This window comes from Schistocerca piceifrons, chromosome X (genome assembly GCF_021461385.2).
Source record: "Schistocerca piceifrons isolate TAMUIC-IGC-003096 chromosome X, iqSchPice1.1, whole genome shotgun sequence".
Taxonomy (NCBI): domain Eukaryota; kingdom Metazoa; phylum Arthropoda; class Insecta; order Orthoptera; family Acrididae; genus Schistocerca; species Schistocerca piceifrons.
The window spans coordinates 922775374-922793440 of NC_060149.1; the positions used below are offsets into that span (position 1 = coordinate 922775374).

Genomic DNA, 18067 nt, shown 5'->3' on the forward strand with positions numbered 1-18067 from the left:
TTTCTTGGGACAACTCAGTATGTCTCAGCTTTGTTTGGTGCTTGTAGGAATTGCACAATACATCATTTAGCAGTGCGATGTGATACCATTTCTCATAGCATTTGGTGTGGCATTTTTTGATTGGCACAACTTTCTTCAGCATGGCAGAATTGTGGTGTCAGCACTGTTTATATCTTACTATTTGTTCCTGGTACAAATGAAGTTTACAGATCCATGTATACTTGCACAGAAGAAGGGAGTCTAGTGATCTAGCATCACTTGCCCTGAAAAATTAATGAGCATCACAGAAGACAAGGATGAGAATTCTCAAAATCTATTGTGCATTCACATAACTGATGCATGCAACATATTTGCTATGGAGCAGTGTTACAACACTGTGGAGAAAGAATTAAACATTTAACTGACAATGAAAGGGCAAAAAATTACACAACTATATACAATTTGTATGGGATTTATCGTGTTCTACATCAAGAAGCACTTTGTGCTGAATTTGCAGACATGGAACATATGATAAAATTAGTGGTACAAATAGTAAATTTTCTAACATTGTGGGTATTATTATACCGTCAGTTGGCAACAGGTTTTTTTTTTTTTTTTTTTTTTTTTGGACTGATTGAAGAAGTACAGAGACATTACAGATTGCTGTGAAATATGTTGATTAAGTCATGGGGTGTAACAGGAAGGATTTTTTGAATTACGACTCACTATTGTCGAATTTCTCAAAAAAAGAAAAGCAGGATCAAAAATTAAAATGTCTGGAATGGACTGCAGACAAAGCATTTTAGGTGGACTTTACTGCACACTGCCCGCAGTATCACATTGCATAGTGAGAAACAATTTATTTCTAATTTCATGGGGACACATTTAAAAAGAAAATGGCATTGTGGAAGGGACAACTTCTGTATAATAATAATAATAATACTGCCCACTATCCTAAGCTCACTGACGTTTAAGAAACCACGAATTTTGAAGAATTCACTGTGGTGTTACAAGAATTATAAGAATAGTTTTCTAAAGATTTTGAGGACACTACCAATTTTACACCTGTTTTGGTGGTCATTTGTCATTTCAGTTGAGAGTGCACGTATCATAAGATTAATCTGAAAAAATTCGTAAAGAGCCACAACTAATACACAGTGCATGATAGTAGTTAACTGACCACCAAGAACAAAAAGGAAATGAATCAAAGTACAATGTGAAAACATACTTAGGTTAAGAAGAAAATGTCATACATATACACTGCTGGCCACTAAAATTGCTACACCAAGAAGAAATGCAGATTATAAACGGGTATTCATTGGACAAATATGTTATACTAGAACTGACATGTGATTACATTTTCACGCAATTTGGGTGCATAGATCCTGAGAAATCAGTACCCAGAACAACCACCTCTGGCCGTAATAACGGCCTTGATATGCTTGGGCATTGAGTCAAACAGAGCTTGGATGGTGTGTACAGGTACAGCTGCCCATGCAGCTTCAACACGATACCACAGTTCATCAAGAATAGTGACTGGCGTATTGTGACGAGCCAGTTGCTCGGTCACCATTGACCAGATGTTTTGAATTGGTGAGAGATCTGGAGAATGTGCTGGCCAGGGCAGCAGTCAAACATTTTGTGTATCCACAAAGGCCCGTACAGGACCTGCAACATGCGGTCGTGCATTATCCTGCTGAAATGTAGGGTTTCGCAGGGATCGAATGAAGGGTAGAGCCATGGGTCGTAATACATCTGAAATGTAATATCCACTGTTCAACATGCCATCAATGCGAACAAGAGGTAACCACGACGTGTAACCAGTGGCAGCCCATACCATCATGCCGGGTGATACGCCAGTATGGCAATGACGAATACACGCTTCCAATATGTGTTCACCGCGATGCCGCCAAACACAGATGCGACCATCATGATGCTGTAAACAGAACCTGGATTCATCCGAAAAAATGACGTTTCGCCATTAGTGCACCCAGGTTCGTCGTTGAGTACACCATCACAGGCGCTCCTGTCTGTGATGTAGCGTCAAGGGTAACCGCAGCCATGGTCTCCGAGCTGATAGTCCATGCTGCTGCAAACATCGTCGAACTGTTCGTGTAGATGGTTGTTATCTTGCATACATCCCCATCTGCTGAATCAGGGATTGAGACGTGGCTGCACGATCCGTTACAACCACGCGGATAAGATGCCTGTCATCTTGACTGCTAGTGAGACGAGGTCGTTGGGATCCAGCACGGCATTCCGTATTACCCTCCTGAACCCACCAATTCCATATTCTGCTAACAGTCATTGGATCTCGACCAACGCGAGCAGCAATGTTGCGGTACGATAAACCGCAATCACGAAAGGCTACAATACGACCTTTATCAAAGTCAGAAACATGATGGTACGCATTTCTCCTCCTTACACGAGGCATCACAACAACGTTTCACCAGGCAACACCGATCAACTGCTGTTTGTGTATGAGAAATCGGTTGGAAACTTTCCTCATGTCAGCAACTTGTAGGTGTCGCCACCGGCGCCAACCTTGTGTGAATCCTCTGAAAAGCTAGTCATTTGCATATCATAGAATCTTATTCCTGTTGGTTAAATTTTGCGTCTGTTGCACGTCATCTTCGTGGTGTAGCAATTTTAATAGCCAGTAGTGTATAAGGAGTCAAATATCTCCTCCATAAGACAATCAATGCAAAACTGAATCAACACAGTGCCTGCACCATCAGGAAGACAACTAGGCCACCAGGTAGCAGTACTGGTGAGCATTAATACTTACGACATAAATAAAATTATTATAATCCCATAAAGACAAAGAGACAACCTGGAGGTTGTGAATAATTATGGAACAAATGTACATCAAATCAAAAATCATAAAATAACAACTACCTTAAACACAAAATCAAATATCAAGTTGTAGGGAAGGGGTGCCAATAGGAGACAGCCAGGTAAAGGTGGGGAAGGCCAGTCTATGAGCCAGTATAATGAATAAGCTCTCTACTACAAAGCACTTAAGATTAAAATAAATATACACACATTAACTGCCTGTACACTGCATCAAGCATAGGAAATAAATTCACATTTTTTTTACTTTTTTATATGTACTTTTACAACATAGGCTTCATAAGCAACACTGGTCATTAGTGTAGAATGCTGTCACTGAATAGCAGGAATTCCAGTACATCACAATGACATAAAATGAACATATGATCATAAATCTGCCAGGGACCATCCAGGTGCAGGAAGCTGAGGCTGGAGAGACCGGAGGGGGGTTAGGGGCAGCAGGATCTGCCAGGGAGGAAATTGACAAATGGCACATATAAATAAAATAATGACATATGTAGGTAGAATTGCAAAACACGATTATTTTTTTCATATACAGAGTAGGATACAGACCACTGGGTTAAATAATTACATAGAAATATTTCAACATAGCTTTCATAGGCAACACTGGTCATTATTGTAAACTAACAATATTATGGTGGACGGAATTACAGGATACAATAATCAAGAGCATACAATAGTTACAAATAGAGTGTGGATCATGGGTTGCAACACTGGTCATTAATGTAAACTAGTAATATTATGGTACAGCATACAATAACAATGGACTGATAGCATACAATAACAATGGACTGATGGAAATCAAACAAATATAAACAGATATATAGTAGAATTGTAGAAACATGACCATACTTTAATGTACAAAAAGTAATCCCATAGGATAAAGACCACTGGGTTACAAAATTACATAGGAATAATTTGACATAGGTTTCATAGGAAACACTTGTCATTAACGTGAACTGACAACCTTGTAGTACAGCATACAACGATGACATATACAATTGTGTGACGTAGACAACTGTATTCACTTTGTGTCACTGCTATTGTATGTTGTACTATAAGGTTGTTAGTTTAAAGTAATGATCAGTGTTGTCTATGAATCTATGTGGAATTATTTAAATGAGATTATTTAACCCAATGGTTTTTATCCTACAGGGTTAATTTCTGTGCATAGATATATGATCATGTTCCTGCAGTTCTACCTACAAATTTTATTATTTTATTTACGTCTGTCATTTGTCAACTTCCTTCCCAACAGATCACACTGCCCACTCCCCTGCCCTCTCCCCAGCCTCAGCTTCCCTCATCTGGATGATCCCTGGCATATTTATGTTTGTATGTTCACTTTATGTCATTGATATTGTGCAGCATAATTCCCATCATTCAGTGATGTCATTTTATACTATTGACCAGTGTTGCTGATGAAGTATACACCACGAAAATATAAAAAAATAAGAATAAAAAATTAAAAATATATTTCCGCTGCTTGATAGTATGCACATGTTGTCAATCTTTTGCATTTACCTCCAGGTCATATCTTCATCTTCCTGGGACTATAATAATTTTATTTATATCGTAAGTATTAATGCTCACCAGTACTGCTGCCACCTGGTGGCCTAGTTGTCTTCCTGAATGGTGCAGGTGTTGTATTGATTCAGTTTTGCACTGTCTTATGGACACGATATTTGACTCCATACCTATGTATGACATGTTCTCCTTAACCCTGGTGCATTTTCACACTGTACCTTTATTTATTTCCTGTTTTTTCTTGGTGGTCAGTTAACTACTATCAGGTGGGTGCAAAAGTTCGCAGCATTTTTGTTTTGCATGTTGGTACTCCGGTTGCTATGGGTTTATTTGTCAATTGTAATTTTTTATTTGTAGTTCACTATTGTTATCTGAGTTTATACATTGTCATTTGGAGATAGTGAGTGGAGCTATAGACGCTAGAAAATAGTGTGCCAAGTGAAGAAATCAGAACATTTCTAATATATTCTTCTGTTCGAGTCTAATAGGGGGGGGGGGGGGGTAACAGCAACGGAGGCAGCCAGAAACATTTCTGCTGTCTATGGGGATAATGCCAATGGACTGAGAATGACAAGAAAATTGTTTTCTCATTTTGAGGAGGATCATTTTGACATTAGTGATTCTCCACATTCAGGAAGACGTTCGAGGTTTGATGAAGATGGTTTAAATGCATTACTCCACAATGATCCACGTCAGTGTACTCCAGAACTGGCAGATGTTATGAACTGTGATCATTCCACCAATGTACAACATTTGCTTGCAATGGGGAAGGTTCAAAATTCGGGTTTATGGGTACAGCTTGCTCTAAGCCAAAATTACAAAAATCAGTGGATGGGCATGCGTGCACCTCTGGTTGCACATCATCAACTGGCTCATGAAAATCAAAGACCATCAACCCCCTGTAGCATTACTGGTGATGAGAAATGGTGTCTTCCAGCTCCCATAAGGAAAAGAAAGGAATGGATGAGCCCAAACAATGCAACAAAAGAAAACGTTATGCATCTGGTGAAATGGTGACGGTGTGATGTTCTACGAGTTGCTTCCCGAATGTAACCATCACTGCTGACATTTATTGTCAAAAACTGAGATGTCTTGCAGACACAATACAAGAACAACAACTAGGTAGACTGCGTGAAGTGCTGCTACTCTGTGATAATGTCGACCAGCATTCTGCTGGACTGACAAAAAACACTATACAGGATTTGGGATGGGAATTCATTCCACACCCACTGTACTCACCTGAACTTGTACTCTCAGATGTTCACCTCTTCCAATATCTATCCAACAACTTTCAAGGCACCTCCTTTCTGGATGAAAATGTGCTTCGAACGTGGCTTCGCCTCAAAATCAAAGTTCCAGAATTGAAAAGTTACCTGTTGGTAGGCTGTTGTAAATTGTGAAGGAGAATATAAGACTGATGACTAAAGTCTCTGTAGTATGTATCTGTTGTGTTTCTTAAACCTATGGAAAAACACTACGAACTTATGCACCAACCCAGTACTATGCACTATGTATTATCTGTAGCCCTGTACCGATTTTTTACTATTAATCTGATGATGATGTTCATCACATAGTTGTAAGCAACAAATTGTTGCTAAGAATTTATAGCAATATTATGAAATTTACTTCAAAGCAGCAAGAGAAATCTTAAACATGATTTCCTACTAAAGTACAACCACTCATCTCGTCAGACAAAGCATATTTACTCTGCAAATTGTGTCAAACATATTATGGATGTGATTGTCTGAAACCACTCATGGCAATAGAATAATGTAGTTGTGTCAAAATTATTCCTCCAATTATCACTCAGAACCTGCAGAATGTCAACAATAAAAAAGATCATAACAATTTACACTCAGTTGTGCAGCATCAGCATTGACAGTGAGCTTATGTTCTCAGAATGTCACAATGCGCTATGAATTCTAGTAACAAGGCTGATGATACTGTATATAATGAAACCAGTGAAGATGCTATAGATTTTGGAAGTAACAATGGCAGTTCTGAGGAAAGCTTCAGGGACAGCAGTAAAGAACCGAACGAAGATTATGGATTTGCAAGCTGTCATGTATGGAATGAAATTCATGTAAGTAATTTTTCTCCTGCACCCCCAGTTTTCCCTTTTACTTCAACCTTAGGATTAAAAGAAATTTAGATACAAATGCTGCACCACTTGAGTATTTTGAAATATTTCTGACAATATGCTGATTTGTATTATAGTAACTGAAACTACTAAGTAGACATACCAGGAAATCCCCAAATTCTCCAAAAATATGAATTGTAGCTCAAAGAAGTGGATGGATGTCAGTAAAGATGAAATGAAGGTTCTCATAGATATTTTGTTACTACCAAGTATACTCAATTTACCTAAAAAGAATGGTACTGATCCAAAAATGAAACAAATTGTGTTCCAATTATTTTGAAAGTCATGCCACAAAAAAGATACAGATTAATTAGTAAATACTGGCACTTTTTGGTTAATTCCACTTGCAACCAAAATATCCATCCACATCCAAAGTTATGTAAGTTTATTATTATTCACAGGAAGACTTGGCTGGAAACAGTATACGATCTTGCTTTGTTATAAAATTGTTTGTCCTGTGGGAATCACATCTTTATTAAATACAGAACTCTTTACTTTACGTAGGCAAAAGTACGCCATACTTGGATAAGTGCGAGGAATGCCCCGTGTCTAGCAAAACTGTTTTACATCTAATGGATTCTCTATTAGACAAAGGCCAATGTGTAACAACTGACAATTTTTACACATCACCTGAACATACCAATTATTTGCAACAATGAAGAACACATACCTACAGAGCTCTTTGAGTGAATAGAAAGATTGACCAACCATTTTTACAGCCATAGACCTTAAATAGGGGAAATCAGAGGTTTCCCATCATCCTAAAATGGCAAGACAAAAAACAATCTCAAGCACTAAACATAACCCATCATTGCGTATAATACAAACAAAAAGGAGTGACGAAATAAGGACACCTTAACTGATAACGATACAATTGGTGGTGTTGACAGAGCTGATCAGGAACTTTCTTATTAGGAGAACACACAGAAACAGCAGAAGGAGGGAGGAAAAAAAGAAGCACTGCAAATAAATTATCTGAGTGGGATGGAAATCAGCAGATGTGATGTACATGTACAAACAAATAATTACAGTTTCAGAAAAATTGGATATTTATTCCAGAGAAAAAGCTTCACAAATTGAGCAAGTCAATAACAGATTGGTCCACTTCTGGCCCTTATGCAAGCAACTATTTGTCTTGGTACTGACTGATAAAGTTGTTGGATATCCTGCCAAGTTCTGTCCAGTTGGCACATTAGATCATCACAATCCCATGCTGGTTGGAGTGCCCTGCCCATAATGCTCCCAACATTCTCAACTGGGGAGAGATCCGGCGACTTTGCTGGCCAAGTACAGAAACAGACAATAGAAACAGTCGGCATCTTTTTGATCAGTCTCCATTCAGTACATTTATTATATTAAAAATAAATTCAAAAATTAAGAAAACTTTTTTGAATTTAGATGGAAGTAATTTTCAATAAATACGTAAATGCAGACAAGGAGATCCATGTATAACAAGACTCGTAGAAAGCCACTTCATATCCCACATACTTCAGAATCCAGTAAAAAACGAACCGTGAGGGTGTGCTGCATGCTGTTTCCAAAAAGAGATGCTAATGGGAAAAAAATATGGTAAAAAACCCAAGAACCTTGTGCAGAGAAGGCTATGTGGGCTTATGTAGGGAACCTTACTTCAAGCTTTACCACACTCGGAAAAGTTTTCAATAAGTTTCTTCTGTGTTTATAACATTGAACATGATTTTCACATTTCCCGCATTATGTAAGATAAATATCAATTAAAACTCACGTCTCTTGTTACATTCCTTTAATACTATCCTTATGACTATTCTAATTATTGAATAAAAATGCACTGTGATTTTATAATGCAAAATCAGAAAATCGCCCATGGTTAAAAGTATTTAACAAAATCCCTAATCAGAGCTTTGACCACCTTTCATTGTGTCCTGAAATGAGGAACATCCTTTCTACCTCTTACAAAGTGGTATTTCACTGCCCATGCAATCTACAAAATATCCTGATCAATCCTTATGCCCAACATATTCCGAATCCCTCACCATATGGGTCATATCACTGTGGAGGACACAGATGCAGTACCAGGCCTATGCACCAACCCAGCAGTACACACTTTTCCAGTCCCATCACAGGTGTATTTTACCATATCGGGACACATAACAGCCTGCAAAAGCAGTTCAGCCACATACCAATTCTGATGTAGCTTATGCAAAGCCTTTTACGTGGGTGTGATTACCAACCAGCGGACCACCTGAACGAATGGTCAACTGAGACTAACAGAAAAGTTGACCACCCAGTGGTAAACATGCTCCAAAATACAACATGCAGAATGGCTTCAACTGCTGCTTCACAGCCCATACCATCTGGATCATCACCTTCAATACCGTCTTTTCTGAATCATGTTGAACTTAACTGGCCGGAGATAGTAGTCATGTGTGTGGCAGGTGTGCTTACATGTGCGAATGTTTGTGTGTGTTTCTTTCTTTGTTTCTTTATTTTTCAGAAATGATGAAAGCTTTGGCTGAAAACTCAATGTGTAATGTCTTTTCACTTTGCCTGTCTGCAACTAAACATGCCATATTTATGGTGAGTAGCACTTGATTGTTTTCATAATGTCGTTGATATTTCAAGTCTGAACATTGTTTGATTACATTGATATTACCTTTTCTTCTTTGGGGACCACAGTAAAATATGTCTTTTAATGACATGATTATTACAAATATTAGCCAGCTAAATTGCTCTGTAAATTGGTTTTATTTTATATTTTATAAATCATTCACGATGAGCCCATCTGGCATATTGCCATCATCAGGTGCTCTGTAAATAAGTAAGCAAGCAATGGTCTTAATACAATGGTCTGTAGCTATGATCAGAAAATGTATTATACATCATTAGGTGTTTTTACCTTACATGTTGCTGTCATGTCCCGTCTTTTTTAGAAATACTACTTTTTCCTTACATGTACACCGGAGATGTGTATCTGATTTTGGTTGGTTTCCATGTATGCTGTTTTTCTGACAGTTTGGGTGACAGTGGATTAGCAATATTACCTGCTTGCATAGTTACCATTATAAATAACTGATGAGTGGAAACTCAATTTTTTCTATTATTTTCATAGGTTTGGTTCCAATTATGTTTTTATCTGGAATTTGTTCTTGTATTATTAGAAATTTTCATTTTATATTTTTATTTTTTCATAATAATTTTGTTATTGTCTATGATTTATGCTGGTGTTATGTCTTTGTTTTATACTTTTGTATTGTTATTGCTGTTATTATGGATATGCGGTATTTAACATCTCCAATTTATTACTTTACTCGTTACCTCGATGTATAACGTGAATAAAGTTTTCTATGTATTTTTTGTGCTTTAGGTCAGTTTGTTCATTCAGTTAATTCATAGGGTTGCTGTATTCACGTGAATATATCTCTGTTTCCTCAAGGATGTTCATCAATGTCCCATTCTGCGTAATATGGAGGATTTCTAATGCTTTGTTTATAGGTTGTACGTCATGTTTTTCTGTTTGTAGATGTTGAAAAAAGTGCATGGGTTCTTTTCATTTCCTCTGGTATGCTCTTTACCTCTAATTTTGAATGTTCTAATGGTATGACCTATGTAGAATTTGTGGCACGTGTTACACGAAATTTTGTAAATTCTGGGTTTGTTGTGTAAGGGAATTTTCAATCTGCCTTTGTGGATTTTGTGCTTGAGGCTTTATGTGTTTTGATATGCAAAGGCAATATAGGTTTCATTGAGTAATTTGTTAATTTTGTTCGAGATGTTTCCTAGATAAGTTGTGGTTATGAATTTTTTCTCTTCTTTTTCGTTTGGTTGTGTTTTATTGTAGTATAATTGTGTTACAATTTTGGGGTCATCGTTGTTTTGCTGGATAACGTATTCTAAGATTTTTATTTCCTTCTGAATTGCTTCATCTCCTAGTTGTAAATTTATTTATCTGTTAAGCAATGTATGGAAGAATGCGAGTTTGTGGGCTTTTATTATCAATGATTTTGGATGACATGAGTGTACATAAGCAATAAACGCATTCCAAATGAAAATGAAATTATGGCAAGCACAAGTAAACGCAAATTTTTTCTTTTTTTTTTTCTTTTTTTTTTTTTTTTTTTTTTCAATACATTAGCCAAAGTTAATCCTAAAGAGCGAATAAAATATGTAGGCATACCTTTTGATTTGGTGGAAGAATTTGAAAACTGATTTCCCCTTTCACAAAAAAATACAGATAAGTGGCCAAAATATTTTCAGATGAAATGTGTAGAGTTGCAGTCTGACATCCAACTAAAAGAAAAATTTGATCTTTTATCTTCGTTGGACTTATTCAAATCATACCTACCACAGGACAAATATCCCTTGCTGCACAGTGATACATCACGTAAATCATCTTTGTTTGGAAGCACACATGTTTGTAAACATTTATTTTCAAGAGTAAAGCACACAGAGACTATTGTGCACAATTTCTGACTTTGGAAATTCACCACTTTGTGCTCCTGCCAGAAACTCTAAATACCACGGCAATAAACAAATGAGAGCTAGGATATATCACCGCAATGCCCCCCTCGATACGGTTTGTATATGAAACCATTTAGCATCAACAATGGCTGCTTGAGGACTTTGTTGAACAAGCAAGTGGATCAGTGGATGTTCCAAGTAATCCTGCCATGTTCCTTACCATACCCAAAAAGGCTACATTTTGTTGCCTGGAACATGTGTCCATTGCAATCTGAAGCACTTTTTATTTCAGGACAATATAAGTCAACGAAATGGTATCTGTGTACCTGCATAATCCACAGCGGACTGCACCAGTTGCCCCAGATACGATTACACCTGCCACAGCACTTGAGTGGTGAGCTGACACTGTGGACATAGTTGTATGTTCCATTAGGGTCAGCGAACAAGTTGACAATTATTCTTTAATATGGTCACATTCTGTGGTTCAGTGCCTATCAATTACTCTTACAATCTTATATTATCTAATGACTGCACGTATGCAACCTTGTCATACCAGAATGACTTGTACAGGTTCAAACATCACGGTACGACAAATGATGCATACAACCCTCTATATCAGAGAGAGAGAGAGAGAGAGAGAGAGAGAGAGAGAGAGAGAGAGAGAGAGAGAGAGAGGGAGGGGGAGGGAGGGGGGGGTGAATTTATTTAATATGGATACAGTACGATTCAAGTCATAGTACTCCCATGGACAAGGTCAACATATTGCTTTGGATCTGCAGCTCCTACGTTTATGTTTACTTCTGTACATGTGTAACACTCTTGTGCTTTCTTTTAGTCATGTTTATTAAATTCATTGTGCTGCTGCTCATTGTAGATGTCAAGCCCTTTGCACAAGAATGAGGACTTTCAGGCACCGTTCGCTCTCACCCTGGAATGACGGAATGCTACAATGTGAATTAATTATACTTACCAATAAGACATTTTATTGAAGTGTTCTGTGAATTTAGTCAAGTTAGGGCTCCGTTCTTCATTTTGTTCTTGTGCCCATATTAGGACTTCAGGTATTTCAATTTTCATAAATAAATTAGAATCTAACAGTGTCATCTGTTCAGCAATTTGTTCAGATTTAAAATCCAGCAGAGTGGCTTGTCTGGAATGGAAAACAAGCACATATTCAAAAACAGAAAAGTACCGTGACAAATGAATATTGAAACTGCCCTTACTTATTTAATATTAACCAGTCTAAGTAATATGTGGGGTAATGTGTGCAGAAATATGAAAGAAGTCAACTGAATCTTGAGTAACAATGTTCAATTTTTTATTTGTGTGCCTACCGACAGCTCAACAAACATAATAAACAAGAACAAAATACATTTGAATGAAGAAGCAAGACAGAGAAATATGAACTTCAAGTTTTCCAAGCATATACAGCGTTCTGAACTCACAGGAATGCAGATGGGTAAATTAATCTAAAATCAGTGACATTTCAAGTTACTCAAATAAGAGAGAAGATGGTTATACACTGCTTGATGTTGAAGCCTTCAGTCATATGTAATACAAAATTAAAGACAACACTGGGAACACGCATCAATGTTCACAAAAAATTTCAGCAAAATCCAGGATGGTCACACGGGAACTTTTTCTGAAATTAGACTACTTGGTGAGGTATGTCCCTTAATGCATATGGTGAAACATGCACCCAGCATCAAATAAAAAAAATGCCACATATAATAGCGCCTGAAACAAATTATTTCACATTACTCTGAAAACTGTCGAAATTTGTTACTAATGGTTCCCAGTAGTTATGATTATAAAAGATGAATTTCAAACCATTTCTGGATGATAGTATAGCATTTTACTCTACCTAAATATTACACACATTTCAAAGTGAAGCAAATGTGAATATTAGTGTTGTACTGATGTAATAACAGTAACTTAACAGCTGATTAAAATCTAACATCTCTGTGAAAAATGTAACAAAACTGACACAGGTCATATGCCACACATTATTATATTACCTTGTATACACATTGAGTGAAGACAGTAAGGTACTAGCACTGCTTTGCAGTTTCTTGGCATTGTATTTTTCTAGGATCTTAACGCGAAGAGCTTTTGCCATTGTGAGATCCCCACTACAAAGTAGTTGATAAACAAAATCCATAAGAGTTTTCAGCACCACATCATCAAGGTCTGAAATTCTGAGAAGGAAACATATATTACATTGATCTCATACTCAGAATTGTGTGTTATTAAAGTATATAAAAAAGTTTAGATATATTAAAAAAGAAATTACAATTTCACAATAGTTCATCTAAATTTTCATCAGTGATGTACATTTACAAACTAATCTGCAACAATGGACAACAAAAAATGTTTCATACAGAAAAGTTTCTCCAATCTTTCATCCCCCTCATTCATCGCTGTGGGATGTCAGTGTTGATTTCATGTTTGCTTCTGAAACTACCTAATTTAATGGAAGTATCAGTTACAAAATATCAGCAGATTGTGGTCTCATGGTTAGCACTGCTGACTCTCGTTCATGGGGTCCCAGGTTTGATTCCCAGCTGGGTCGGGGATTTTCTCCACTCGGGACTGGGTGTGTGTGTATTGTCCTCATCACCATTTCATCACCACCAATGTGCAAGTCAACAAAGTGGCATCAAATAAAGAGGCTTGCACTGGGCGACCAAGCCCCTCAAAATGGGATTTCTGGCCAAAAATACCACACACACATTTCATTTCATGTCATTTATGAAACCACAAGTGAAAAAAAGCACCATACAGAATGGCATCACATACTGTGGTAATGTAGTCATTTCTTCTGCCCTGATCATAAGAGTTTACTTATCATGGAAAGTATCTCTGGGAAGCATTTGGGAACTATTTTGATCCATGACGACTCAATAACCTCCCATTGTTCAAGGAGACTGTCAGGAGCAGGGTCCAAAACATGCACATCCCCTCTGACATAATCTCAGGTCTCCTGGACTTCAGTCACATGGCTGTGCAGCCAGGATTGCACTCTCACTATCTATGAAATATTTGCCGTATCATCTTGACAGTATATGGAAACAGTGAGCTATGGTGAAAAGACAGATCTGAAATGGAGAAGTGAGTGAAACAAGATACTCAGCTTTGAAACCAGATATGATGGGTTGTTTTTTTGGTTTTGTGGGGCGCACAACTGCGGGGTCATCAGCACCTGTACAAAGTCTCAATTCGTACACAGTCCAGTTTCTACACAATCCAATCTAGACAATGTCACAAATGATGATGATGAAATGATGAGGACAACACAAACATCCAGTCCACAGGCAGAGAAAATCCCCAACCCGGCCGGAAATCGAACCCGGGACCCCATGATCGAGAGGCAGCAACACTAGCACTAGACCACAAGCTGTGGACGTGACGAGTTGTGAAAGGTCTGAGGCTTTCATCACTTCAGAAGTGGAATTTCTCATGCACTCATCCCACTAATATAACTGTGTTTAAATGTGGTGAGAAGTCTGACCTCATTCATTTTTTGAATCATTTATACTCAGACGGTTAGTATGATTCTGAGGGCCATCGTGGTCACATATTATGACAAATAACACCATTTGTAAAGAATGCTCTTGCAGGCATCTCTAAGCCAACACAAATCCTGCCATGATTGAACTTAAAAAGTAGCACTGTAACGAAGCTACACTGAATATGCTAGCTACAACACTAAGCTATACAAATAAAAGCTAATATATTTCACAACTCTGTAGTTTCTAAGGTGAGTGCAGGCACACACTGACCCGTTACAGGTGCTGCACTCTCTACACTGGAATGGCACAGGTCCTCGAACAGCTGTTTGAGTTACTGCACTGTTTTATAGATAAATTATTTTCTTTATTTTCCTTCTCTCTCCCCCCCCCCCTTTCCATTTCTACATTCTATTTTTGTCATTCATTATTTTGTTTTTACTTATGAATATTCAATGACACATAATAAAATTTTTACACAAATTTGTATTTGCATTCAACAGATTCAACACTTATTTTTTGCAGTAGAACAAACTAAGTAAATAAATGTGCTATAATATCAGAAACTTACGTCAAGTCACTGACAACTCTGACTAGAAGTGAGAAAGCTTCACGAGCTGCTCGCTGTTTGGTCAAGTCTGAGGAACAACTAAACCGCTGGTGCCTATGACACAACTTGCAAACCAGCTCCAGTGGTGAAAGGAACGTTCGATATGTGGTCAAGAATGCTTCTTGGTACAAGAAATCTGTGAAATTAAAAACAGAGTAGATTTATAGTATCAGCCGTATCTATCTCAAAAAGAAAATTGTTAATTACAATGTGACTGAGTGATTATTATACACTAATAATTCCACTATATGTATGCAGTTTAGTCCTGTGCTTCGGCCAAAAGATTATGATTCAAAGAAACCATTAATAGTGGAATTCTCAACTTTCAAGTGATGTTTAAATCTACTTTTGGTAACTACTGGTATAAGGGGTATGTTTCAGATGTTGCTGCAGTAGCTAAATTTTTTAACAACATGAAGAACACATTGTTTATTAATCCTGTTATCTCACTATTGCTATTTTTTTCTCAGCCTCACAAAAATATCATTTTCTTTACATCTGTAACACCATTAAATAAGAGCATGCAACCTTAAATATGGAAAACAAGTCTTCAGAACAACTTGATATATTTTATGCAGTTATAATGGCACAAAATGGAATGCCCAAAGACTTAATAATATTAAATGTCTTTCACTAGTTAACCAAATACAAACAGTGCAACAGCAATCTACTGTGTAAGTGGGTAATGTGGTGGTAAAATAGAGGGCAGAGAACCACTTAAAATTTACTACTGTCATCTATTGAAAATATACAACACATTCAGTTAAAATGTGACATACTGAAATAACATCTCCACAGGTTCCACAAACTGGTGGGCCCTCTCATCAGAGTAAAAAGCCATAGGTCAGAGGAGAGAAACCTACATAAAACAGGTCAATGTCATTTCACCCAATCACCAAGACAGAATGGAGGATCATCATGACCGGAAAGTTGATTTCACACACAGCAACTTACTTTTTGTCACAGTCACTCTTCCTCCCAACAATTTACGACCTCTGGTTTTCTGCAAGGAAATGGTCCACAGGGAGACAAGTACATTTTTGTTTTCTAATGAGTCTCTGACAAGCTTGCTAAGTTGCATTGTCATCTTCCTCATTTCCCAGGATTCTGACATGACTTTGTACCCAGTAGAATGCTGTTTACATTCCTTGGTCAGCTAGATCGATAAAGTTGTACTACATAATCTGCAACATTTTCTCTACTTGGTTCACCAGTGAAACCATGTGGAAGGCACTGAGGAAATTGGAATAGATGATAAACTTCTCTGTCACACTTCATCTGTTCCATTGCCTTCAGAATAGCATACAGTTGTAGTGTGTAGACTGTACATTCATTCGAAAGAAAAATTCTGAAGACACGGTGAGGGAAAATGAATGAACAGCCAAAAGGGCCCTTCCTGCTTAGACCCAACAGTATACACTGGAATAAAATGGTGGTAGCTCTGAACACAATACTAGATATGATATCGTTTTTAAAATTATTCAAGTCTAAAATAACTCTGGGCTTCTTAAAGGACCATGGTGGTAATTTACTACAACCTTGGTGCCAAGCATCAATATCTGCCTCATTAATTTGTAAAAGGTAGCTCTATGCAAGAATCCCAAATGGGGTCATTGCTTACATATGGTTATTAAAATGCTGCTTTCATGTGTGGCATACTAATTGAATGGTACACAGGTGACTGTGGTTGGGACAAGATCTCAAACAACTATCACACTATTAGATATTGCAATTCATACACGCTCCCGTGACCAGCCTGATATCCACACGGTGAACTGCATTAATAATATTCAAGTAAGATGGTCTGCCTGCACCCTATGTCTTGTGTCTTATACATTTTAAAACACTTTGAGAGATCATGCTTTCAGATCCCTCAGATGTTCCTAATTTTAATTTCTGGATGATCAAAAACGTAATTTGAATGGTGGAAAACCACACACAGCCTCTTCAGTATAAAATTCATACCCTGTTTGTCTGCCCATTTCTCCAGTCTTTTAACAGCTAGATACAAGTGCTGTTGATTGCTGGAAGTCTGGAGAACAGCAGAAAATTGAAAAATGTTTGACAAATAAGTAACACTGTGCAGGGTGATTATAATTAAAGTTCCAGAATCAAAATGTTCTAAAAAAGAACTGCAGCTCAGAATGACATCAAATTTGAACAGAACATTATTGAAGAAGGGAGAAACATTACTGGGAAAAAAAAAAAAAAAAAAAAAAAGTTACCGAAATCTTCCCACTAGAAGGTGATGTAAATGTCACAATGTAAATGGGTTCAGCTACAATTCATAATTGCAGTACGACTGCTACGGTGTGAGTTGCACATTAAATCAACTATACTGATCAATGTGGATGACCATATAAGTGTGGCAATCAACAGTTGTGACATTATTAGTTAAGTAAGCCCATTCACCACAGCAAGGTCTTACCACATCAGACTGGTTTTAAATTGTCTCAAGGCCAAAAACTGCATAAAAAGCAATGAAATGTGTTTTTAACTGTTGTGAGACTGGAACAAGACATGTTCATATGCTGTCCACTGTTTTCTGCCAAAAGATGAAATCAAGAAATGGCAAGTTCCACAACTGATCAGACTGTCTCAGGAGCCACATTCAGAGTGCGATGCACAATGCTTTGCCTTCCTTCCAGCTATATTTGCAATCAGAACACAGTTTCTTTCAGATAACCCACAGTCAGAAGTCAAGCAGATTAAGATCAGGTAATCTGGACACCTAGGCCGTGGGGCAGTGTCAGCTGATAATTCTAACATTTCCAAAATGCCTCTGTAGCAGCTCCTTCCCTGGCTGTACAATGTGGAGAGGAGTGCCATCTTGCATAAAAATGACCCTACTACTCACACAGACCTGCTGCTGACGGGTTGAAATGAATCTGGTACACAAGAGACACTCATAGTGTTTTCCAGTGACAGTACAGGTAACAGGACCTGCAGGACACACCCCTTCGAAAAAATATGGCCTACAATATATGGTGCTGTCAACCCACACCACACAGT

General features: G+C 37.6%; 1 protein-coding gene across 1 annotated transcript in view; it reads right to left on the minus strand.

Moving 5' to 3' along the window:
- The window catches only part of LOC124721732 (guanine nucleotide-releasing factor 2), a 387271-nt gene that overhangs the window by 35056 nt on the left and 334148 nt on the right, over positions 1–18067 (minus strand). Inside the window, exons 13-15 of the mRNA XM_047246831.1 lie at positions 15017–15191; positions 12955–13134; positions 11907–12086 (exon numbers count right to left, since the gene is read on the minus strand). Coding sequence (XP_047102787.1) covers positions 11907–12086; positions 12955–13134; positions 15017–15191 — 535 coding nt within the window. The remainder of the gene's footprint in view (positions 1–11906; positions 12087–12954; positions 13135–15016; positions 15192–18067) is intronic.